General features: G+C 39.5%; 1 protein-coding gene across 3 annotated transcripts in view; it reads right to left on the bottom strand.

The window, feature by feature from the left end:
* The window catches only part of RTTN (rotatin), a 372,765-nt gene that overhangs the window by 285,003 nt on the left and 61,173 nt on the right, over nt 1–26,589 (bottom strand). For all 3 annotated transcript variants that reach the window (XM_073631267.1, XM_073631266.1, XM_073631268.1), the window contains exons 7-8: nt 14,645–14,759; nt 3,360–3,510 (exon numbers count right to left, since the gene is read on the bottom strand). In XM_073631267.1, coding sequence (XP_073487368.1) covers nt 3,360–3,510; nt 14,645–14,759 — 266 coding nt within the window. The remainder of the gene's footprint in view (nt 1–3,359; nt 3,511–14,644; nt 14,760–26,589) is intronic.

The raw sequence follows: 26,589 nt of genomic DNA, 5'->3' as shown, positions 1-26,589 counted from the left end.
AATTAGAAACATTCTACAAGCTGGAATGACTTCCTAATTAAAGCTCTACTAGAGCCATTTTTTTCTTTTAGAGTGAGGTAGGGTTTGAGCCTCTACTGTTTATTGTAGTCTGTGTCCCTGTTGGGAGGTTTTCTCATTACTTCCAGGAGAGAAATTGGTGGGAAATCTCTACAGAGTGGGCACAGCCAAAAAAAATTTAAAAATTGTTTAACTTCTTGCCAAACTTTCTTGCCGAAAGATGGCTACAGCGCGGGCCTTAATTTCCAGGAGGACGTCCATAGACGTCCTCCTGAGCATGGACTGTCTGCGCGTCCCTGCAGGTTGAGCGTGGCACATTCTGTGATCACTGAGTCTATGATACTCGGCTGATCAAAGATCGGAGTAAGGGGCCGATCCCAGCCCTATACCGCGTGATCAGCTGTCAGCCAATGACAGCTGATCACGTGATGTAAACAGAAGATAGGTAATCAGTACTTTTTTTCCCTCACGCTGTCAGCGTGGGGGGGGAAAAAAAAAAGAATCCGATCACCGGCTTCTGACAGAGGGACATCGGTCCCTCAAAGAGCTGCGGCTGCCTCATCTGTGCCCACCAGTGCTACCTACCAGTACCCACCAGTGCTCACCGTGCCACCTATCAATGCAACCGATCAGTGCTGCCCATCGGTGTCACTTACCAGTGCCACTTCATCAGTGCCCATTAGTCCCCTCCCTCCTCGCCGCGATCTCTGTGTGTCACAGGGCTTAACTACACAGACCACAGTAACAATGTCCGGCCTCCTGTGACAGACGGCACACTGATCAAATGGTGGGACATTGAATCAGTCTGTGATTACAGGAGGCGGGACATCGTTACTGCGACCCGGGCAATTCAAATGCAGCTCTGTGACACACGGAGATTGCCGCTCTGATTTGGGAACTTGCAGGCTATATGACGGGCACTGGCAGGCTACATGATGGGCACTGGCAAGCTGCATGACGGGCACTGGCAAGCTGAATGACGGGCACTGGCAAGCTGCATGACGGGCACTGGCAAGCTGCATGACGGGCACAAGTGAGGCTGCATCTTATGGGCACAGGCGGACTGCATCTTATGGGCACACGCGGGCTGCACCTGAGGGACAAACGCAGGCTGCAGGACAGGCACTGGTGAGGCTGCATGACGGGCACAGGCAGGCTGCATCTGAAAGGCACTGGTGAGGCTGTATTGATCTCTTGTATCATGTCCGCAGTCCCTGACCACCTCCTGTACCATGTCCACAGTCTCTGACCACCTCCTCTACCATGTCCGCAGTCTCTGACCACCTCCTCTACCACGTCCGCAGTCTCTGACCACCTCCTCTACCACGTCCGCAGTCTCTGACCACCTCCTCTACCACGTCCGCAGTCTCTGACCACCTCCTCTACCACGTCCGCAGTCTCTGACCACCTCCTCTACCACGTCCGCAGTCTCTGACCACCTCCTCTACCACGTCCGCAGTCTCTGACCACCTCCTCTACCACGTCCGCAGTCTCTGACCACCTCCTCTACCACGTCCGCAGTCTCTGACCACCTCCTCTACCACGTCCGCAGTCTCTGACCACCTCCTCTACCACGTCCGCAGTCTCTGACCACCTCCTCTACCACGTCCGCAGTCTCTGACCACCTCCTCTACCACGTCCGCAGTCTCTGACCATCTCCTGAACCATGTCCCCAGTCTCTGACCATTTCCTGCATCATATCTGCTAGAGGTGCACCGCATGGAAATTTTGCTAATACTATTATCAATGTGTTATATAAAAATGTATACATTTTATTTCAAATATATAAAAATATTTTTTAAAACAGTCATTTTTGGTATCGGTCATTTTCAGTATCGGTTTTCGGCCTAGTGTATTTTTCATTTTCAGTATCGGTTTCGGCACCAAAAAACCCATTCGGTGCACCCCTAAATTTTTTAAAAATCAAAGTCCTTTTTTTTCCCTAATTGATATACAACTGTCACATTACCCAGCCTAGCTGCAGGGAAACTTAAGCAGGAGGAGCTTCTAGTCCTGTGCTGCTGGTCACAGGTTCCGAAAAAAAAAAAAAAAAAAAAACAACCTTTGGGATACAGAGTAATATATAATATATAAATAAATAACATGAGAAAATGGTTTTAATATATATATATATATATATATATATATATATATATATATATATATATATATATATATATATATATATATATATATATATATATATATATATATATATATATATATATATATATATATATATATATATATATATATATATTAATATTAAATAAAATATAATCTTGAATTATATTTTAACAACATGGTGTGGGCGGATTTCTTCCAGTCACGCCCCCGCCAGCATGTGTTAGAATAACAGGGAGGAGAAGCCTCCATTAAGATGTAATATTCCACCCCATTGTGCTTAGCTGGTCAGTGGGTATGGAGGAGGAGGGAAAGAGTGACCTGTCATTTGCCACTGTATACACTCACATGTGTGACTCTATAATCACATGGGCTCAGATGCTATAGCGAGGAAATGCTCAGCATAGAAACTCACAGAAAACTGAGCATGTGCAACACTGCTCTGCAAAATCCCCAACTGCATTGGGGACGTGATCAAAAAGGGGAAGATAGAGAACAGCAGGATCAACCAGGTTTTTTTGCAGAATACAGAAAACAAATCCCATAGCATCAGAGTATGAACATCATGTAATACACCATTTATTGATAGTTTTATATGACACTTTAAGGCCTTGTACATAGAGCTCGAGCACAGACAAGGAGGCTCGCACATGTGCAGATTGACAAATGTCTCTGTTAGTCTCTGGGTGCTGGCAGAGAAGTGTGGCGGTCTGCACATGCAATATCCTGTGCATGAGTGGACACGACACGGGTGTCTGTCAGATATCATAGACTTGGCAGAGACAAGCGGGTTATCTTTCATCCACAGGAAAGACAAGAGGGCAGCACAAGGGGGGAGGGAGTGCACAGAGTCAAAATAGAACTTTGGAAAGAGGACAATGCTGAACTCCATGGACAAGTCAGTCTTTTTTTTTGTTTTTTTTTAGTTACATAAAGAGACATTTATCAGAAACTAGAAATAACATTTTAGCTAGATAAGGTGAAGTTCCTCTCAAAGCCTTCAACAAAGCTGCCTTTGCAAACACTTTGTAAAAGCCTGCTGTACACATCGCTCTCTCACATACTAAAGACCGCATGCACAAGGCCTAATAGACCTTTATGAATGTAATTACTTCTAGACATAAAAATAACTATTCAGTCAGCATATTAATTATTCAATTCGCCAGGGGTTTCAAATGAACATAAAAACAGTACAAACCTTAACAGATAATACTTACCCTGTTTAGTGCTTAAAAACCCTGGATCCCTGTGAAAGTTCAATCTGCTTCTCAACAGGGTACTTAAGTGGTGCAGACAGGATGCAGCCTGGAATGCCAAATGCCGCTGCTCATCTTTTTCACATGCAAGGCCCAGTAAAGACAGAAGGCTCTAAATACATAATACATTTGACACAGAGCTAAAGACAACTATTTGACAAGCACATTCACAGACATTTAACAGAATAATTTAATGCTTGCAGACTGACACAAAGCAATGCTTAGTTAAATGAACAAAACATATGTCAAGCTGAGAAAATAAATATGGAACAAAAATAGGATAAGTGTAAAATTACATGGCAAATCGGAGGAACAAGCGTAGAAAGCTAAGTCGTTAACCTCTTGCCTTGCAACTCTGGGTGCAGGCATTCAATCCTGGCTGGGAACTATCTGCATGGAACGTGTATGCTCTGTGCTTGTATAAGATTCCTCCGCAAGCTCTCATTTCCCATACAGTCCAAAACACTGCACATAGGCTAAACGATATCCTTATTCTTCAACCAGAATTTATGCACAGCTATTACCCAATGGACATGTAATCTATTTAGTAGAAAATTGTTTTAGACCCCTTTCACACTGGAGGCTAATTTGTCACTAGTTTTAGAGGCGCTTTACCGCTGTTATAGCCGTGCTAAATCGGCCGCTAGCAGGGCGCTTTTAACCCCCGCTAGTGGCCGAAGAAAGGGGTAGAAGCGCCCGCGTTGTGGCGCTGCTGAAGCGCTTTGCAGGCGATTTGGCAGCGCTGCCCATTTATTTCAATGGGCAGGGGCAGTGGAGGAGCGGTGTATACACTGCTTCTGCACCACCCCAAAGATGCTGCTTGCAGGACTTTTTTTCCCGTCCTGCAAGCGCACCGCCCCAGTGAGAAAGCCCTCGGGCTTTCATACTGGGGTGGCTTGAGAGGTGCTTTTCAGGCACTTTACAGGTGCTATTTTTAGCATTAAAATGCCTGAAAAGCGCCCCAGTGTGAAAAGGGTCTTGCTGTGTTTTCTGCTTCTTTAAACTCCTGAACATCTCCTCTGCCCCCCTTCCATGTTTGTTTGGAATTGCATGTCAATTGTGGTAATGAGCACTGCTCTATGCACACTACACATTCCTTGGTCCATTGGGAGTGGGACCATGCAGAATGAATGTAGCCACCCTCTAATAGGAAGTCAGATCACAGCAGCAAAAAGAGATGTGGCTGAGATCAATCAAGGGTACTTCTCTGAGTTAATAATAATAAATACTTGAATAGTTTTTTTTAAAACCGTTTAGTGCCCCTTTAACTGCTTGCTGACCACCTACCGCAGATGTACTTCAGCAGGTCGGCTCTATTGTACGAAATGACGTACAGGTGCACCACGGGGGGGGGGGGGGGGGTGCAGGGGCACGATCACGCGCCAATTGGACACAGGGGATGCCAATCAGCGGGACCGGTGGACCCAATGTCTGCCAGCCACCCGCAATCGATCCTGGGAGAGGCAAAATGGCGATCTGCCTATGTATACAAGGCAGGTCGCTGTTCTGTAATGGGAGAAGATGGAGATCTTGTGTTCCTGCTAAGCCAAAACACAGATCTCTGTCTTCACCCAGTCAGAACATCCCCCCCACACAGCAAGCACCCAATAGGGAGACACTTAACCCCTTCCCTGCCAGTTTCATTGGTACAATAACAGTGCATATTTTTAGCACTGATCGCTGTAATAATTTGTCCGTCGCAATCCCGCTAAAAAATGCTGTTTGCTGCCATTACTAGTAAAAATAAAAAACAAATATAAATACCATAAAAATATCTCATAGTTTGTAGACGCTATAACTTTCATGCAAACAAATCAATATACGCTTGTTGGGATTTTTTTTTACCAAAAATACGTAGCTGAATACATATTGGCGTAAAATGAGGAAGAAATTCAATTTTTTACATTTTTTTTAGTGGATGTGTTTTATAGCAAAAAGTAAAAAATATTGTTTTATTCCAAAATGCCGGTCTTTGTTTATAGCGCAAAAAATAAAAAAACTGCAGAGGTGATCAAATACCACCAAAAGAAAGCTCTATTTGTGGGGAAAAAAAGGACATCAATTTTTTGTTGGTACAGCGTTGCATAACCACGCAATTGGCAGTTAAAGTAATGCAGTGCCTTATCGCAAAAAATGGCTTGGTCATTAAGGAGGTAAAACCCTCCGAGGCTGAAGTGGTTAACTGGCTTCTTCACAAACTGGCCCCACCATGTGCATGAATGACGATTGTGAGCTTCTTTGAAGGACAAGGACTCATGTGAAAGACTCTCTATGCTGTCTTGTGGCATATGCCGCTACTATATAAATACAGGAGTACATCTATAAAAGATAACACACATAGTTTGTTAATGAGGAATTCCAGCTTCATCTCAACTAGCCTTAAAGTGATACTAAACACACAGGCGGAGATTTACTAAAACTGGAGAGTGCGAAATCTGGTGCCAATCAGCTTCCATGTTTTATTGTCAAATTTACTTGAACAAGCTGAAGTTAGAAACTGATTGGCTACCATGCACAGTTTATTATTATTATTATACAGGATTTGTATAGCCATTTGGATTCAGAGCCTTGTCAGGAGACCTGGTTGTCCGTCTGAAACTGCATCCCTGAGGCTAGCCGCAAGGAGATGACCAATGCCGCAGACACGGAAGCAAACTACTGACACAGGACAAAAGGCTTTCTTATTCCGTATGCTACACAGTGGCTCATACTGTGAAGGTGAAATACCTCCTTGTGGGGTGAATAATGGCGGTGAGTGCGTTTCCTATGGGGCACTTTTTAAAAGAAGCACTGAATAACAGTTTGGAGGAGCACTTTGTCACTTTATTTTTCACATGATATCTGGACTTTGTAGTACACCAGTATCCAAGGACTTTATATGCATTCTGAGTCAAGCACTATGGTATTGTTCAAAATTGGCTATATTTGTTTATTTTGCACATGAATATATATGTATGTATTTTTTTTTTTTTTTTGAATGCACAAAACTTTTTTTTTTTTTTTTTTTTCTCCACCAGTATGCATTTCCAGATGGTGGTCCTTTGATAAGGAGTTTCACATTATTTAAGTGGCATCTAACAGTGCAGACACTATTTAGTGTTTTTTTTTTTTTTGTGTGTTTTTCTGCTTTTTTTGTGATTTTCACGTTTTTGTTTACATGATAGTTTTTACTATACTCACTCAGATATCTGCATTGTTAGTACTTCTTGCACATTTGCACTTTCTATACACCTTCTATATCCCTTTCTTCTTAGGATTTGTATAGCGCCAACAGTTTGCGCAGCACTTTACAATGTAGAGGGGGGACAGTACAATTACAATACAGTTCAATACAGAATGGATGGGAGGGACCTGCTCGATGCACTAGATTCTATGTATTTCAGTTTTGGTAAATCAACTCCACACTGTTTAATTTACATTGTCCCTTCTATTTCAGTATGTGAACGATTGCACTGTAAATATTTTAATTAAAAAAAAAAAAAAAAACAAGTAGCTTTTTTCTAATATACAGCTGTCACATGACCCAGCTCTTTCCCAGCCTGTCTGCAGGGAAACATAAGCAGGAGGAGCTTCTAGTCCTCTGCTACTGGCCACATGTTCAAAATAAAAAAAACAGCCTTTGGAATACAAAGTAAAAATAAATAGTTAATAAGAAACATAAATACATATATATTTGAAATCAAATCTTCATTATTTTGTGGAAATAACATTTGATTTCTGGCATTCACAGGCTGAGTCATACCCCTCTAGCCTGTGTCTTAGAATAAGAGGGAGGTGAAGCCTCCATTATTCTACATGTAATATCCTGCCCCCAGTGTGTTTAGATGATTAGTGGCCATGGAGAAGGGGGGAGGGAGTGGCTTGTCATTTACCACTGTGTATACGCCCACATGTGTGACCCTATATTCACATGGGCTGCTTAGATGCGATAGGGAGGAAATGCTCAGCACAGAAACTCACTGAAAACTGAGCATGTGCAGAGTTGCCACCACAGCTGCAAAATCCCTAGCTGAATAGGGGACGCGGACAGAAAACGGAGATAGAAAGCAGCAGTATTTTTTGCAGAATACAGAAAACCAATCTTATAGTGACTGAGTATGAACAGAGTGTAATACAGCATTTATTGATAGTTTTTTTATGATGTGGGTTTAGTGACTTTAAAACTGTCCCCTCTTCCCTCCTAACACCTATGCTTACTAATTTGACCACAAATTCCGAAAGATTCTAAAATACCAGAAGACACCTCATATGTGGAAACGAGTCGGGTGGGGTCGGGTCTGACGTCATCACGCCAAAGCTGTTCGGATAACACCATGACTGAGGCTGTATTGCAAGCTGTCTGAATACATGTTTTTTATCTATTTGGTTCATGTAAGTGCAACATAACTTTATTAAATGATTACCAGTCGAGTTGCGCTACGAGATCCTCTTTTTTATGCTTATCATTCTGAGTGTTGGAGTCCATCTGGGAAGTGTGGTTGGAGGCCAAGTTAATGTCGGACATTGGGCTGTCGGCCTTAACTGCAGGCACCATAGATCTGAATGGGAATTTGTGGCCTTTGAGTGTCAGCTCCCTGGATTATGCATAAACGCTAATAATCTCTATAATTAGAAGATAATTTGGTTTCGGTAAGAGGCTGCATTATTTCACGGCACTCTTGGAGCACGTTTGCAATTTTGGCGTTTACAAAGAGCACTTTATGGAATTCTTGTACCTATATAATAATGAACTTCGCCACAAGTATATTCATTTATAAGCTAACTGATACAATTTAGTTTTAATTAAGTATTGTGCACCTAAGATTTTACACTTATTAAATTAGTGGAACTTTTGTATAGGAATCAATAGTTTATGTGGATTTTTTTTGCATTCAGCACTTCATTACACAAAGGTGTTTTTCTTTTAGGAATATTATGCAAGAAGACGGCTCACTTTTTTTCTGGTTTATTTATACTCACTTTTTAACCTGGTATTCATATGTATTTGAGTGCAGCAGCTTCAATTTGTTTGTATTACTAAGCGTGAGATTCTGTTTTTAATTTAAGTAGGAGAATGCTTTATATGCTGTTAAATGAATTTGTGATGACAGACACTATTAATTGAGAAGCATTACATAAACCAGACACCAAAAAGGAGAGCCATTTTACTTTGCTAGCATACATTTTTCAAACCCCTTCTTTCACTCTTCTATACAGTTACCAACTTTTTCGTTTTCTGCACAAAGCCTCAGCACAGTGAAAATCAGACTTCAAACAAACACATTTATATGGCTGATACGCTAACAGATTTGGCTACTAGGACCTTCATATTTTTTTTCAAGTGTAACTTTAATCAACTAATAAATGCGCTCATAATGTGGCAATGCCTAAGAACCAGCCACAATCATCCGCCAGTGGGGGTACCGGAGGAGAAGCCTTATGGTGATCAAGGGCGGGGTGCCCGATTAATTGGGGGGTCACACTTCAGCCGGTAAGCATGCTTTCTTCCCATTGGTTGGTGGCTTCACGATTGAACACTCTTCTTATTGGTGATAGAAGCTTATCACATGTTTAAGAACATTTGAGCACAGAAAATAAAGATTTTCCTTTTGCACATTGGACTTTTTAATTTTTTTCACATGAAATCATTTTTTTAAGCTTTGGTTCACGTTTTATATCATTTGTAATTTTCATACAAGCGTGACTCTTTTTGATGTAATATATGTTTGATTGTGTCAAAATGATTTTGAGTTTAAAAAACAGAAGGGAGCTTTAAGACAATGAACCCTTTTCAAACACTATGCACTAGATCTTACAATACAAAGGAAAGCATATTATCAACCAAAATTCTATGAGAACTTGAAGACATGATCTCTTAGAGTGGGTATGTAAAACTAGTGCCATCTGAGCCACAAGGCCTAAGGCCAGCCCCCACTCAATGCAACCCCTAGCTACTGGGCGAGCAGGTAGGTAGTGAAAATCTGTAGAACTATAGCCTAGCAGTAGAGATGGAAACCATCTCTGCACTGAACCTAAGCCGCAAGGTTATGAAAGGAACAGGAGGCACTTGTGGAATTGTTTCTCTAATACAAAAACCATAAAATCTCCTAAGAGCAAGGGGATTATATTTAATTTTTTGCTCATAAATCCTCAATTTCATCCAGACTGCAAGAAGCATTATACAAACTGTTACACAGATGGTATAGGGTCTTTACCAAGTTACACAAAATGCTCTGAGGTATCTCCCAACTGTTGGAGACATAGATACTAAGAGGGCACATATTTTGGACATGTCCTTTCTGGTCCCAAGTTTATACCCCGATACATGACCTGACTGATTGGAACTTAGTTGAAGACCCAGCAGCCTGCCTTTTGTATTTAAATACTCCCTCAAATATATATATATTAAACAATCCACCTCCTAAATGCAGAAAAGTCATGTAGTTTCTCCAGTTGGAAGTCACCCCTCCCTGACCCCCTTTTATTACTCAATAGATAAATACGGTAAACAAGATCCAGAGTATTGAGGACCTCAACTTGTCATTGTACCATCAGGAAGAGTGCTTCCACAAGACATGGCTCTACTGGCTCCAATTTTAGCTTTCTGCAGCCTATGAGGAACTCTTAATGGAAGACCCCTCATGGGTAGCAGCCCATCCCCCGCTCCCCCCTTTTTTTTCCATCTTCCTTTCCATTCTCTCCTTTTATCCTCTTTTTGCCCCAATTCAATTTATTTATTTTTTTGCACTATTACAAATCTATTTTAACCACTTCAGCCCCGGAAGATTTACCCCCCTTCATGACCAGGCCACTTTATGTGATAAAGCAACGCAGTGTCGTAACGGACAATTGTGTAGTTATCCAATGCTGTACACAAATACAATTTATGTCATTTTCTCCCACAAATAGAGCTTTCTTTTGGTGTTATTTGATCACTTCTGTGGTTTTTATTTTTTGCGCTATAAACAAAAGAGGAGCAACATTTAAAAAATAAAAAACACAATATTTTTAACTGTTTACTATAATAAATATCCCAGTTTAAAAAAAAAAATATATATATATATATATATATATATATATATATATATATATATATATATATATATATATATATATATATATATATATATATATATATATATATACCGTATTTATCGGCGTATAACACGCACTTTTTTCCCCTTAAAACCAGGGGAAAATCGCAGGTGCGTGTTATACGCCGATCCCCTGCGATCCCGACCTGTCACATTTTCAAAATCGCCGACCGCGATTTGAAAATGGCGCCGCCGGCGCCGAAATACACAGAGCCGGTCCTCGGCTCTTTCCGGCGGCTGTCGTTCATTTTCGGCTCCACTCGTAGTCCCGAGCGGAGCTATCCGAACCTACTCGGCTAGGTTTGGATAGCTCCGCTCGGGACTACGAGTGGAGCCGAAAGTGAACGACAGCCGCCGGAAAGAGCCGAGGACCGGCTCTGTGTATTTCGGCGCCGGCGGCGCCATTTTCAAATCGCGATCGGCGATTTTGAAGCCCAGAATGGCTGGGATCACTGGGGAAGGCTGCACTGGGGAAAGCTGCACTGGGGAAAGCTGCACTGACAAGGCTGCACTGGGGAAGTCTGCACTGGGGAAGTCTGCACTGACAAGGCTGCACTGGGGAAGGCTGCACTGGGGAAGGCTGCACTGGGGAAGGCTGCACTGGGGAAGGCTGCACTGGGGAAGGCTGCACTGACAAGGCTGCAATGATGGGCGTTTAAATGTAAGTTTTTTTTCCCTTCAACTTCCCTCCTAAAAGTTTTTTTTTCCTTAAAATTCCCTCCTAAATTGGGGTGCGTGTTATACGCCGATAAATACGGTATATATTGTATTCTACATATTTTTGGTTAAAAAAAAAAAAATCTGCAATATGCGTATATTGAGCGGTTTTCGCAAAGGTTATAGCGTCTACAAAATAGGGGATAGATTTTAGGCATGTTTATTTTTTATTTTTTTTTAAGCTGGACTGCAATACTGTGGCGGACAAATTTGACACTTTTTTGGGACCATTGACATTTCTATAGCAATCAGAGCTAAAAACAGCAACTGATTACTGTATAAATGTCACTGGCGGGGAAGGGGTTAACACTAGGGGCGATCAAGGGGTTAAGTGTGTGTTCAATGGGTGTGTTCTAACTGTGAGGGGATTGGAATGACTGGGAGAGAAGACGGATCTTTGTTCCTACTTAAACTATTTGTGAACACACAAATCCCTGTTCCTGCTCTCGCGCCCGCATCGGGTCCCCCACCATGCAAACAGCGGGCGCATGCCTGCTACGGTCTTTTAAAGCGGCTGCAGTAATTATATATATATATATATATATATATATATATATATATATATATATATATATATATATATATATATATATATATATATATTAAATAAAATACATACATACATGCATACACACGCGCACATACATACGGCGAGATTCACGCAGCAGAGCCATTCTGCCGCCATATATAAACAGGAGCCATTCAGGAGGCTGTTAGGCAAAGGTTTTATTGTTTATAGTCTTAGAATACTGTTGCTTCTTCCGGAGCCATCATCTTTGCTGTTTTACCGTATTATGGCTTTTGTGTGGGCAACTTGTCTGATACCAGACATATCTGACATGCCTTATAGCTATGTACGTTTCATGTTGTGCTCTACAGTGTCAATGATCTTTGATTGTTTTGTCGCCTACCAAAAAAATAAAATAAAATAAAATCTACAGATATACAGTGGGGACAGAAAGTATTCAGACCCCATTAAATTTTTCACTCTTTGTTATATTGCAACCATTTGCTAAAATCAATTAAAAGTTCATTTTTTTCCTCAATGTACACACAGCACCCCATATTGACAGAAAAACACAGAATTGTTGACATTTTTGCAGATTTATTAAAAAAGAAAAACTGAAATATCACATGGTCCTAAGTATTCAGACCCTTTGCTGTGACACTCATATTTAACTCAGGTGCTGTCCATTTCTTCTGATCATCCTTGAGATGGTTCTACACCTTCATTTGAGTCCAGCTGTGTTTGATTATACTGATTGGACTTGATTAGGAAAGCCACACATCTGTCTATATAAGACCTTACAGCTCACAGTACATGTCAGAGCAAATGAGAATCATGAGGTCAAAGGAACTGCCTGAAGAGCTCAGAGACAGAATTGTGGCAAGGCACAGATCTGGCCAAGGTTACAAAAACATTTCTGCTGCACTTAAGGTTCCTAAGAGCACAGTGGCCTCCATAATCTATAAATGGAAGATGTTTGGGATGACCAGAACCCTTCCTAGAACTGGCCGTCTGGCCAAACTGAGCTATCTGGGGAGAAAAGCCTTGGTGAGAGAGGTAAAGAAGAACCCAAAGATCACTGTGGCTGAGCTCCAGAGATGCAGTCGGGAGATGGGAGAAAGTTGTAGAAAGTCAACCATCACTGCAGCCCTCCACCAGTCGGGGCTTTATGGCAGAGTGGCCCGACGGAAGCCTCTCCTCAGCGCAAGACACATGAAAGCCCACATGGAGTTTGCTAAAAAAACACCCGAAGGACTCCAAGACGGTGAGAAATAAGATTCTTTGGTCTGATGAGACCAAGATAGAACTTTATGGCCTGAATTCTAAGCGGTATGTGTGGAGAAAACCAGGCACTGCTCATCACCTGTCCAATATGGTGGTGGCAGCATCATGCTGTGGGGGTGTTTTTCAGTTGCAGGGACAGGACGACTGGTTGCAATCGAGGAAAAGATGAATGCGGCCAAGTACAGGGATATCCTGGATGAAAACCTTCTCCAGAGTGCTCAGGACCTCAGACTGGGCCAAAGGTTTACCTTCCAATAAGACAACGACCCTAAGCACACAGCTAAAATAACGAAGAAGTGGCTTCACAACAACTCCGTGACTGTTCTTGAATGGCCCAGCCAGAGCCCTGACTTAAACCCAATTGAACATCTCCGGAGAGACCTAAAAATGACTGTCCACCAACGTTTACCATCCAACCTGACAGAACTGGAGAGGATCTGCAAGGAGGAGTGACAGAGGATTCCCAAATCCAGGTGTGAAAAACTTGTTGCATCTTTCCCAAAAAGACTCAAGGTTGTATTAGATCAAAAGGGTGCTTCTACTAAATACTAAGCAAAGGGTCTGAATACTTAGGACCATGTGATATTTCAGTTTTTCTTTTTTAATAAATCTGCAAAAATGTCAACAATTCTGTGTTTTTCTGTCACTGTAGGGTGCTGTGTGTACATTAATGAGGAAAAAATGAACTTAAATGATTTTAGCAAATGGCTGCAATATAACAAAGAGTGAAAAATGTAAGGAGGTCTGAATACTTTCCGTCCCCACTGTATATTGGTGAATTCCAAAGGCTAACAACTGCCTTGTAGGTTAGGACAGGAAAGAGGTGGAAATCCCGAGATGTGGAAATGAACCCATCTACAAGGGAAATACCTAAAAATTAAAAGGCTGGTCTTGAAGGTTAGAGGGGGTAGCATAGGCCTGATGAGCCTATACTTGAAAAAAACCTCACAAACCAGCACATAGTAAAAGTTAGGGAAAAAAATGACATCAACCCAGATAGAATATCAACCCTGGGATAGAGTAGACTAGACTAAAGCTGTGCAGATGGAGAGGACACTCCATGGACTGTACGGAGATGCCCTGGCACTTGCTAGCGTTTATCCATTTTAAGAAATTAAAGTGAATGAGGCTCCAACCAGTTCACTTCAAAAACGTATAAAGGTTATGCTTCCTTACAAAATGCCGCAGTTGAACACTTTAGAAAATATATTCTGGTCTCTTGCCTAGGGATATAATACTGTAAGTTGCTATTATGTTAATTACCGAAGCACTGCAATATTTTTGGAGCGGAGAAGGTCTGATCCTCAACAGACCTAATGCAGCCTATTAAGGAGTTTTTCTGCTCAGTTCAACTCTCGGTTTCATTTGAGTCTGACATTCTTTAAAGTAAGGCTCCGATACAGTGAGAGCAAGGAACAATTATTTTTAGTGATGGCCAGTCATTTATTTCAGCTGTGCAAAATAAAGATATCATAAATCAAGTCATAAGTTCTTTAGCCAAACAGCATCTAAAAATATACATATCTCACAAGTAAAGCATTAACCTCTCACTGCTCTATTCTTGGTAGAATATCAAAAAATCTTGGCATGTCTGAAATTTCCAGAAAACCATAGCATGTTTGAAAATGTCATAAGCAGCATTACCCAGTCACTGTCTGACTAACCTTTACAATCTTTGGTCTTTGAAGAAAGATTTCAGCAGGAAAATCTTCCATTACAACGTCCTGCAGAAGTTGACAACTTCTCCAGATTAAGCCTTGGTTTTTGCTTTTCAGAGAGCTAGGGAAGGTTTTAAGAAGAAAAAAAGTTAAATATGAAGTGGATATACATTAAAAAAAAAAAAAAAAAAAAAAAAGCGGAAATCTATGAAGGGCCAGTGACCACAAACTGTAGTTATAAAACAAGTGAAAATTTAAAAAAGGAAACTCCACTTTTGTGAGATGAAAATAGCAAAAAGTAATACAGCATATACAATTGAAAAACACAAGTCAAAGTGTAATTGAATGTTATTAAAAATGACCATTCCTTCTAAATCTGCAACACTGTAATTTCCTGTAAAATGCAATACAATATGGCTACCTGGAGGTGTTGTGCACACAGATGATGTACAGTACGCCCCCCCCCCAGAAATGTCATTTCCCGCCGTGTGATTGGCTTATTGGGTTTTTCTAGAAGTCTGCACTAAAGGTACAAGTCAGATTTTGGGCATCCCCTGCAACAAAAAAGGTAATTTTTGGCAAGATAGTCCCAAAGGGAAATCACATCCAAAGTGATGCAGATCCTGCCGCTTTCCTTATTAGAACCCTGCAAGTGCATCACCGATTGATAATTATGAAATCACTCCCATTCACATTAGTTTGCATATGAACAAACACACAGTTATTTCTTCTGAATAAGAAAAAGTAGGAATCTGCAAAAAAAAAAAAAAAAAAAATTGTGTAAATCCTTGTAATATATAATTGATCCCCCAGAGGAAAATTTTTTTTCTCAACAAAATTGGAGTTACCATTTAGGTACATAATGACAGCAAAACGTACTGGACACGGTGAGACCGATTAGGTAAAACTAGGCAGTTGAGCTGCTTTTTATATTTTTTACCACTTCCCTCTTAGGCTGCAAAGGCAGCCGTAAGGGAGTACACGCATGCCATAGACACAAAGTTTTGTGCAATTGCAAAAAATGAACCCCAATTAGTGCACCACATTCTCACGGCAGCACGCTGTCTAATAGCCCTACAATGGAAAAAACTTCTCCCCCCACTCCTGAAGCCCTATACACTAGGATCAAAGATGTGGAGTTGATGGAGAAGATGACGGCCAGAATACAGGATAGGCTGGAAGCGCATAACAAAGTTTGGGGGCTGTGGCATCTTCGAGAGGATCCACCATGAACAAGTAAACAAGTTACAATAACAACCGCCCCCCCCCCCCCTTTCTCTTCTTTCATCCTCTTCTCCCTCTTCTTTCTTTCTCTATGCCTAGAATGTATGAACGACCTGTACAGTTTTGAACAGTGTTATGGGGAAGGATGTGGGGAACTGTTATATACATGTCTTTTATTATATGCTCCCCTTCTCTCCTTCTTCCTTCCCTTTTTTATTTGGTCGTTCTCTACATATTATGTATTCTTGTAATACAAATACTACAATAAAATGTTATTTGGAAAAAAAAAAAAAAAAATGAACCCCCCTCCCCACATCCGAGTGCATTTGGTGGGCAGGTAATAGGCCTGCACTGTTGCCACAAGCCAAACATTGGGCTCATGCTTGCATTGCAGTGTTCACATTGAAAAACCTCATCTGGCCGTCCAAAAAACTAAAAAAACAAAAAAAACAAAAAGGCATTCATGAGGCAATAGAATCACTTCCTGAATGCCCATCAACAGCCCCCTTGCGGCTCTGTGACAAATGATCCACCTCGGACAACGCAAACGTAAATTAGCTCTTCTCAATTGTGTGAACATTCGCTTCAAATCATGTGAAAAGAAAATTCCTCATCCAGTCAAGAATAGAGATGAGAAGGCCTTGACTATATAAAAAAAAAAAAAAAAAAAAAAAAAAGGAAAAAAAAAAAAGGAAAAATTGGGGGTAAAAGGGTTTTTTTTTGCTTTTATTCTTGAAAAATTAAAGAAAAAAAAAAAAAAAAAAGGGTGGAATACGTTCTTATACAATGATATATAAAAACAATCTATTTCTACGACATATTCTAAATATATAATATGAAGACCTTAATTAAATATTTCTGAGACTTTATTTAAAGTCTTAAATTATTGAGTAGTTCTCTCAGCTGAGGACAAGCAAATTCTGGAATATAATTAATTAGTTATAGTAAGTAAGGCAAGCCATACATGGGTCGAATTTAGAAAGAATTTTCTTTCGAAAATCGTATCTAAAGAATTTTTGTTCGTATTTCGCACCATTAGTGGGCTGCAACAGCCCATTTTCGTGCGGCCATCGAATTTGAATAATCGGACATGTTGGAAATTTTTTGAAAGGCTAACGATTTTCTAATCAATGATAGGAGAATCGTCTGAGAAATGTAAATCGAAAAATAAATGCGTATGTGCAAGAAAAGAAAATTCCCGGAAAGAAAAGAAGATTCCCAGCCACGAAAATTCTTTTCTGTAGCAGCATGAGGTGAAACTGAAGGCTTAGTTGGCCGAATTTCGAAATCAATGGTGGCACCATCGGATCACAAAACGCAAAAATTTTCTGATTTTCAAAAGAAAATTCTTTCAAAATTCGACCATGTATGCCTTTACACTGCACTTCTCAATGCAAGTCTCAAACTAGAGAAATATGTAATTCTGACACTAGGGGGCACTGCATGGAAAAGGCTCAGGTTTAGTTTCCCAACAGTTGGGCAAACTGTACCTCCTAAAGTTGGGTGATTGTTAGGATACATTAGATGATAGTTTCTGTCCTCTCAGGCCTTAACTGACAGGTAAGAGGGTAAATTTGTCTGACATGTTAGTTTATCTTTATAACCTTTAAATTATTCCTATTAATGTTCTCCATCGTCACAGCATAGGGTTTACCTATACTCTGGTCAGCAAATTGGTTTTTCTTTTCCTCCTCTTAGTAAAATAGTGAGGCCAACATCTAGAGTTTGGAAACATTTCCACGGGGTAATTTCTGCTGAGAGCAAAGCTGCAATTTGCACATATTGTGAGAAGAAATATTTTCCAAATGCTACTAACAAAATGATAAAACACATCCTTGCATGCCAGAGGTGCCCTAAAGACACTATAAAATAATTTATGAAATGAAATGAGGAAGACCATAATGACAGCGTAAGTAACTTTTCCCTCTCATTCCAGAAACACTTTCTGCTGCTTCTGGATCATCACAAAATGTTTCTTTGGGTAGTAAGCATCTTCACGTAAGGAAGTGTTACAAACCACAGCCTCCCAAAAAATACAAAATACCTTCTTTTATAGAGAAAAGGACACCTGAAAATCAGGAGAACATTCATCAAGCTCACAGCATATGCTTCTGGATCAGCATTATCAATAACTGAAAATGCATATTGGCAGGAAGCTTTTTAATTATTATGAGGGAAAGGGGGATGGTTACCTGTTCTCATTTATAGTTGAAATGTTCTTAACATATACAGTCCTTTTAAAAAGTTTATAGTTTATTTACTGAATAAGCTGCACTTTGATTTCAAACATAATACTTTTAAATACTCTGTATTTCACTTTCCCAGTGTAAAAAAAAAAATGATTTTCAATTTGTAAAACTACTCCAAATTGATTTTTTATTTTTTTTTGAAAATGTCCATTTCTTTCGGAAAAAGAAAAAAAAAAAAAAAAAAAAACACAGGAAAACTTTTTTTCTCACGCCTTCAAAATTTTCTCAGAAATTTTACATCTCTAGTCAATTACATATGTAATTCACGTTTTGATAATAGTCGTTAAAAGTCACACAAAGTATCCCCAAGACAAGCTCTGCTGGGCTGCAAGGTGGAGTCAGCTTCAAGACCTCAGAGATCTCTCATAGCCTTTATAAATTTAAATCAGCAAAAATTATGGCAAAATCTTGGAAGTCAGCTGTCCTGCCATTCGAACAGCTCAAGCTCATACTTTCCAGGATTATGATTAACGAGTTATGTCAGCGATCTTGAATGACAAAATGAGGATGTTTGAGAAAGTGTGGGACTTGTGGGTCAAGTAACTGACTGGAGAGCCAAGATCTATACCTGATTAAAATAATTTCAGGACGGTGAGATTCGGAGTGCGAGGTCTTACCCTGCTTTCCCTCTTAACACCCCCCTTTTTCCTTTTCCCTTCTCAGTCTTTGCTTTTGCATCTCTTTAGGTCTTCTCACCTATTATTTTTACATTTAGAGAAGCTACTTGGGGTTACTCCACACGGACAGTGAATTCTATACTGATTGTGAAGTTTCTTCTTTTGGAAAAAAAAAAAAAAAAAAACTTTTCTATGCTCTTTTACATTAAAATTATTTGGACTACTACCCATTCTGTATTTATTTTACATTGTGGAAGATCTGCATTCTTAGTCATAACTTTTGTATTCTCTTTTGTGAAAATACTGCAATAAAAAATATTGAAACAGATAAGTCAAACAAAGTGAAAATAAAAAAAAATCAGCCCAAATGAATCTACGTGCTCGGTCTTCTGACCCAACCTTTTCAGTACCTGAGACACAAAATCATTCTAGTAGGTTTTTTCATTTCTGGAATGTAGTAAAAGTCTCTGCAAGGTAATGGTAGAATCCTACAATAAAGCCTGGAATTGCAAACTGTTTGGGTGCTGTGGGATTACTATGACTATAATTAGAAAAGATTCAGCTGTTAGACAACTACAAAATAAGAAATATTATCTAACATGGTAAGCACTGATGCCAGTGATATAAAGGGAATATTGAGAAAGATGGCTTAATATTAACTAGTGTTTCCTCATGCCCTTGCATTACTGTTCTTTTTTCTTGCCTTAAAACCCCATTCCAGCCAGAAGAAAAAAAATCCCTTGTAGGGGGGCGCCCACACTGCAAGGGTTAATAGCTGGTTAAGCCTAAAAGGTAGAGGAATAAGGTGTACCTTATTCCTTGCCAGAGCATTTACATTTGCGATTAGTCATCCCAGTGATGACAAGTAGGGCGAGCTCAGGCGTGTTTGGACACTAGTCTGAACCCAACTGAGCTATCCCACAGGAGGCTGTCACTGAAGACTGCAAATCATAAGTGGGCGAGGCATTCCCTGTCCCATTGCTGCAGGTAAACATGGGGTGTGTATACTCATGGCTGTGGGGCAGGGAAATTCTCAGCCACTTACGATTGGCGGTCTGCAGTAAGACCAACCTGGCAGGATGGCTAAGATGGGCTTGGACTAGATGCAGACCCCTTCTCCTAAGTTTACCTCCTTATTTATACAGATTTTGGCCTAGTTCTTCCAATCAGTAAAGATAACTTGATATCTAAAGTTTCTGAAAAGACCAGCTTAGAATATCTCCTTGATGCTTATAGGCCAGGATACACGACAAGAAAATCAGACAAACGTTTCCCTAGGAGGAACAATCGGTCGATTATTGGTTTATTAGTATAGTGCTTTCGACAGCCAGTTCCGACTTTTCGGACAAAAAAAAAAGGAGCAAGCTAGAAAAATTTTATCGTAAAATCCGATTATCGTTCAATGTGTGCAGCAATCCTGCGGAAATAATTAAATATATTTGGTGGATATGGTTGGAAGCGTCACGTACAGTACACTATATTACTTCCTCTGTTACTACGCTCGTATGCAACTACATTTGCCTTTGTCGTTCGAGAATTTTCGTACAAGTTAATATCATTTTGGGTTACATTGTACTAGGCTTAAAGAATAAGTTCATCTTTGGGACCATGTTACATGTTCCACCCATTTTAAGGGGTGGAACAGTTCCCAATGCTGCAGCTGCTGCCCGGTCCTGCCCCCTTGTCAGGTCTGGGCTCAGCCCTTCCTTCTCAAAGCTCCATTCTCTCCACAGTGGCTCACCTGTTGATGATATTCTGCTCGTCAGTCCTGCCTACTTAAGCCATCCAGCCCAGATGATCTCTGCCTTCGCCTTGGTCACATCTCTAGAGACGCTCTCCTGTGTTCCTATTAAAACTTGCTTGGCTGACATTCCTTCTGGCTCCAGATCCTGCTTGCTGTTCCTGAACTTTGGCTATGTTTTGACTACGCTTACTCTGTTTACCTTTTTTTTATTAATATTAAACAAGTGAGATTTAACTGTACTTCTGTCTCAGTCTGATTCATGGTTTCTGACACCCCCCGTGGCAGCAGAATGGGGAGAAGATCCCCGTACTCGCTGTCACTTGTTAAAATCAGCACGCCCGCATTATTCATTCATTCATCCTTTGGGGTTGTCGGCTTGTAGTTCTAAATGAACTTCCACGGATTTGTGGGGCGCCGTGGTAGTTCATTGATTCTTCCTGTCAGATTCTGACAATGAACTTCCACGGATTTGTGGAGCTCCGTGGTAGTTCATTGATTCTTCCTGTCAGATTATATCTGACTGCCTGGACAAGCACACAGATACACTGACAGATCTGAAGGAGACCTGCATGGTACCAGCTAAGCTAATCGCTGGTGCAACGTTTTACAGGCTTAAAAAAAAAAAAAAAAAAAAAAAAAAAAAAGGTAGCCAATCAGCTTCTAACTATAAAAAAAACTGGAAGCTGATTGGTTTCTATGCAGGACTGCATCAGATTTTGCACGCTCCAGTTTTAGCAAATCAACCCCTATCTGTCCATTACAGTTTAGAAAAAACAAATGGGTAACTTTTTTGCAGGTAATAAAAATGTGCATTTTTATATATATATATATATATATATATATATATATATATATATATATATATATATATATATATGTGTGTGTGTATGTGTGTATATATATATATATATATATATATATATATATATATATATATATATATATATATATATATATATATATATATATAAATTTTTTTTTTTTTTTTTTTTTTTGATTAGCAGATCACTGGTGCCATGCAGGTCTCCTTCAGATCTGTCAGTGTATCTGTGTGCTTTTAGTAATTCAACCCCATATATTCTATACAGGTGGGTTCCCACTGTTGGAGGGTATTACATTTTCTGCTCTGCCTTGTTACTTTCACTTCTGTTCTATATCTTTTTGTTTTTCATGGTTTGTTTATTGTCCATCTTCTCAGGACCCCTTTATATGCGATCCCACACTCGCCCAGGGATAATGACACTTACGCATATGAACTACCACACTTGTAGCTGCTTTTTTTAGTGAGTCAAGCCCAGTTATAAAACGTATATATATTATTATTCTGAATTTGTACACGGTTTTGTTACTACAGGTTGCTACATATATCTTTGTAAACATATAGAATCATTGTTGTGACTCCTCCATCCTCCTGAGGAAGCGGCACCTTCTGTGACACATGTGGAGGAAGTGTAGATACTCTCTAGCTGCTCAGACAAGGGCGTCACAATTTACTGATGTTTACTCATGAACATGTTAACCGAAAGCCTCCGATTAAAAAACTGTGTGCGAAGACTTGAGTAATGTTGAGTATAGGAGTGTAAAGGTGCGTAAGCGTATAGACCAGTAAAATTCTTCATTGCCAGTGTTGTAATATACTCATTTATACTCACATAAACATGCTTATAGATGAGTAAACACGTGTATGCGAAAAAATACTGCACTCAAATGTAACATTTTTATTTTTTTTTCATTTTACGTATCTGTTCTCATCGCTGTATTACTCATCCCTACCCAGCCGTGTGCATTGTTCTTTAGACGACAATGAGTCTCATTTCAAATCAGTAACAAATGTGCTGGTTTTTACTCCGATGTACAGGAGGCCTTATACTATACTAATAGGGAGTTTATCTATTGGTAAATGAAAGCAAAGAGATTTAAAATCCTATCAAAGATAAATATATTTTTGATTGAAACAAGCACCTAAGGACCGAGCCTCTTTTTTACACTTCTTGTTTACAAGTTAAAATCTTTTTTTTTTTTTTTTTTGCTAGAAAATTACTTAGAATCCCCAAACTTTATATATTATTTATCTAACACCCTAGAGAATAAAATGGCGGTCTTACAAGCGCACTTTTTTTGGAATAAATAAAATTCTATTAATTAAAAAAAATAAGAATAGTAGAGTTAGCCCAATTTTTTTCTATATTGTGAAAGATCATGTTACGTCGAGAAAATCTATACCCAACATGTCACGCTTCAAAACTGCGCCCGCTCGAGGAATGGCGACAAACTTTTACCCTTAAAAATCTCCATAGGTGATGTTTAAAAATTTCTACAGGTTATCAGTTTTGAGTTACAGAGGAGGTCTAGGGCTAGAATTATTGCTCTCACTCTAACGATTGCGGCAATACCTTGCATGTGGGCGTTACTCGCGTATGCGTTTGCTTCTGCGCACAAGCTCGTCGGGACGGGCGCTTAAAAAATATATATATATTTTTTCTTATTTATTTTACTTTTAAATTTTTTATTTTGACACCGTTTAAAAAAAAAAAAAAAAAAAATTATTGGGTCACTTTTATTTCTATTACAAGGAATGTAAACATCCCTTGTAATAGAAAAAAAAACATGACAGGACCTCTTAAATATGAGAACTTAGAGACAGATAAGGAAGAGAGCTTGTCTATTGACAGCACAGCTCTGCTTTTTTGGAGGGGGGTGTGTGCCGTTCCTCAAATCAGCTCTCATACAGTGTATGCCCAGACTGCCCTCCTACTGCTGAGAAAGGAAGAACATTTTCTAACATGATGTGCAGAGTGTGTACATGAGTGTAGAAAGCTGAAGACATCAGATATACATGTAAAACTTATGTAGGCGGATTGGTTTCATCTCTGTGCATCTTCTGAGGCTGTTCACTTCACTGGGTATATGTGATGGTTTACATCTACTTTAATGGTGTGTGATTTCTTGGGGTGGCAAGGAAGTCTATTTGTCCTTTACAGTGGTAGTAAACCGTGGCATGTGACAAAAAAAAAAAGTCCCCTCCAAGGGAAATAAATGATGTGTTCGTATGCATTGCATACTAGCACATTATGAAATACTTACCTTGGAATAAAGCCATCCAGCAGTGCGCTGATACCACTGACAGGGCTTTTTATCTTCCCCCTGTTCTTTCTTCCAGGTTTGTGAACTCCGGACCTTCAGAGTGCATGCACCAATGATGTCACCGGCAGCATCCAGTGTAAATATCTCCTAAACACAGCAAGTTTAGGAGATATTCACTGTACCTACAGGTAAGCATTATTATAGGCTTATCTGTAGGTACAACTTTAAAAAAAAAAAAAAGGAGTTTATTGCTGCTTTAAGGATTGTTTCTCTTTATATGCATTAAGGGATGTGGTACCCCACCAATACCCATGTGTTGGATTCCATCCATCCATCCTAATGCAAAAATGTTTCCGTTATAGGCCATTTAGAATCCAAATATGCCTGAGCTTATCCCCAATCACAAGGTACAGAGCCACCCCAAACAGCTCTGTACATTGTCTCAGCTCACAACCATTCATGGTTACACTGGCTGTCTGTGTGGGTTTATAAATGGCACTCTAGAAAAACATGTCCATCACGCTGACATTTTAAAATGGAGTCTCAGTCACATTGACAAGGAATCATTTAATGTACAGTATGGCGAGATGAGAGGAAACAGGGTTCAGTATATTCCTGATAGCAACACTACAAAGCCAAATATTAGACACATCCTGCCCCATATGCTCTTCGCATAATAAAATCATTTTGGATGAAAGCTCCTTAATATTTGTAAAAATATACTGTATTTACTTCCATTATTCCTTCAAAGGCATACCAACTCTGGTGCAGCAGAACAGCTGGGTGTAAAATATATCCATCAGCTAAGGTCGCATCATTTGTAAGCAAAGAATAGATGGAAAATGGATTACCATTTTGTACATACTACTATGTCACACAACCATTTTGCCTTGAGGTGTCTACTTTTTGCCAGCTTTCTTACAAACCTTACATGCACTGTGCCCTTTGCTTCTTCAGCATATGCCATGGCACTCAATACTGGTTTATTTTTACAGTGAGAAAGCCTTTTGTATTTCACAAAAAGTGCTTAGTGTAGCAGAAAATATAAATATAACACATATAATTGGGCTTTGCTTTTTTACATTTGACACCAAGAAAAAAAAAAAAAAAAAAAAGAGAACCTCTGTCAAGTGTGAAAAAAAAAATCAACTTACTATGTATTTATTCAGTAGACACAGACAGAAAAGCATAATAATTTTATAGAAAAAGGAAAAAAAAACTAAAAAATAAATAAAAAAGAAGTTGCATTTTTGGCATTCTAGAGATCAACAGCAGATACTCCAGGTTTACTGATGAAATGCACTGACTTTTTTTATTTGAGGCTTTATACTTCCGCACAAAACAATTCATGAATATTTGTCTTTGAAAAGATAAAAATATATTCAGCAATGCAAATGAATAATAAAGTGGCTGAGCAATTAAAAAGCACTTACAGTTGTGCTTGTGCTAGCTAAAATACTGCAGCAGACGAGCATATGGTATTTTTTCGTGTGCGGCAAATATTTTCCTATAATTAAAATAGTTATGATAATGAAGCGCCTATTAAAATCCCAAGCATAATAGGAATTCCAGCCTGTAGGAGACGGCATCGTGAAAAATGGCCGTAAACACTTCCATTCAAAAAAAAGAGACACCTGCACCTTTTTAGCGGTCAACACTAAGGGCTGTCTTTTACAATTCCGCAGCCGAGACCATATAAAAGCTGCAAAGGCTTCAATCATCCCACAAGATTGTTTGCCATCAGTAGCTTGAAGAGAACAGAAATTAGACTGCACTTCAAACCTCAATTGACTTAGCTTCTTTTTTTTTTTTTTTTTACATGATGCAGACTCAAATGTCACCACATAGCAAGGCTAAACAAAAATCGCAACAGGGAATAAAGCTTATGAGCAGTACTAAATCCTCAGTGGACTCTAACAAAGCTTCTGTATTCCTACTATTTATTCCTTGCATCACTTGCCTGATAACGACATATCTTTCGGCCATTTGTGATGCTCTGGGGACTTGACAAATATATGTATGTTGTAGCACATCCATTTGTGAAAGCTCGAGCTGGCCTCGTGTCTGCAGTTTATCTGCGACAGCAATAAATATGCTATAGCCCAGGACCTTATCTAGGTAATAATAAACAGAGGTACTAAAAGTAAAATTATAAGTCGGTGCACCTCTTCAAAAAAGGTTCCTTGCAGAGTGGAAAACTAATTTCCAGAGCTAAAAAAAAAAAAACCAACAACTGGGTATCCGAATTTAATTACACATGTCAACACAAGAGAAAAATGTTGCAAGCTTAATTCACACTGATGCAAAATTCTATTAAATTTGACAACTCGCTTAAAATCCCATATTGTGTGATTTATTTATAATTGTAGATTTCCTCCCTATAGGACTGTGTTATTAATACTGTATAGTCCATCTTCACCCTTCTGACAAATTGAATTTAGTAAGACAACGCAGTGAAAATATATATTAATTGCATGTATCTAGTTCAGTTATTCTTGTATACGCTCTGGAAGTATTTGTTGCCTCCCCAGGAAGTGATCACACTTGTGTTCATTAAGGTACTATAGATAGAGTTTGCATGCTGTAAGCAAAAGCTTCTCATTGGGTCCTAGAATGTGTAAACTGCAGGGTCCACAGTGAGAAAGTGTGAAAATACAGTAAGACCTTGGATTGTGAGAATAATTTGTTCCAGACACATGTTTGTAATCAAAAGCACTTGTATATCAAAGCAAATGTCCCCATAAGAAATAAGGGAAACTCAAATGATTCATTCCACAACTATTTATTCATAGGTCCTTCAGTTTACAGTCCATATAAAAAAGATTATAGCAATGCGATAGGTTGTGTAACTGTAAAATGTCCATTCACAAATGGAAGCCTCCACAAGGGGATTAGAAGCAAAATGCAGCAGGAGCTACAGAGTATCAAAGAGAAGAGAGGCACCTCTAAGTGTAGCAACATGTTGCTAAATGTTGTACCTTCATTAAATGCAACCATATTGCTACACTTAGAGGTGCCTCTCTTCTCTTTTAT

The sequence above is a fragment of the Aquarana catesbeiana genome, linkage group LG05 (assembly GCF_042186555.1).
Source record: "Aquarana catesbeiana isolate 2022-GZ linkage group LG05, ASM4218655v1, whole genome shotgun sequence".
Lineage (NCBI taxonomy): Eukaryota > Metazoa > Chordata > Amphibia > Anura > Ranidae > Aquarana > Aquarana catesbeiana.
Note: the sequence above shows the minus strand (reverse complement) of the source record. Positions and strands in the feature narration are given on the sequence as shown.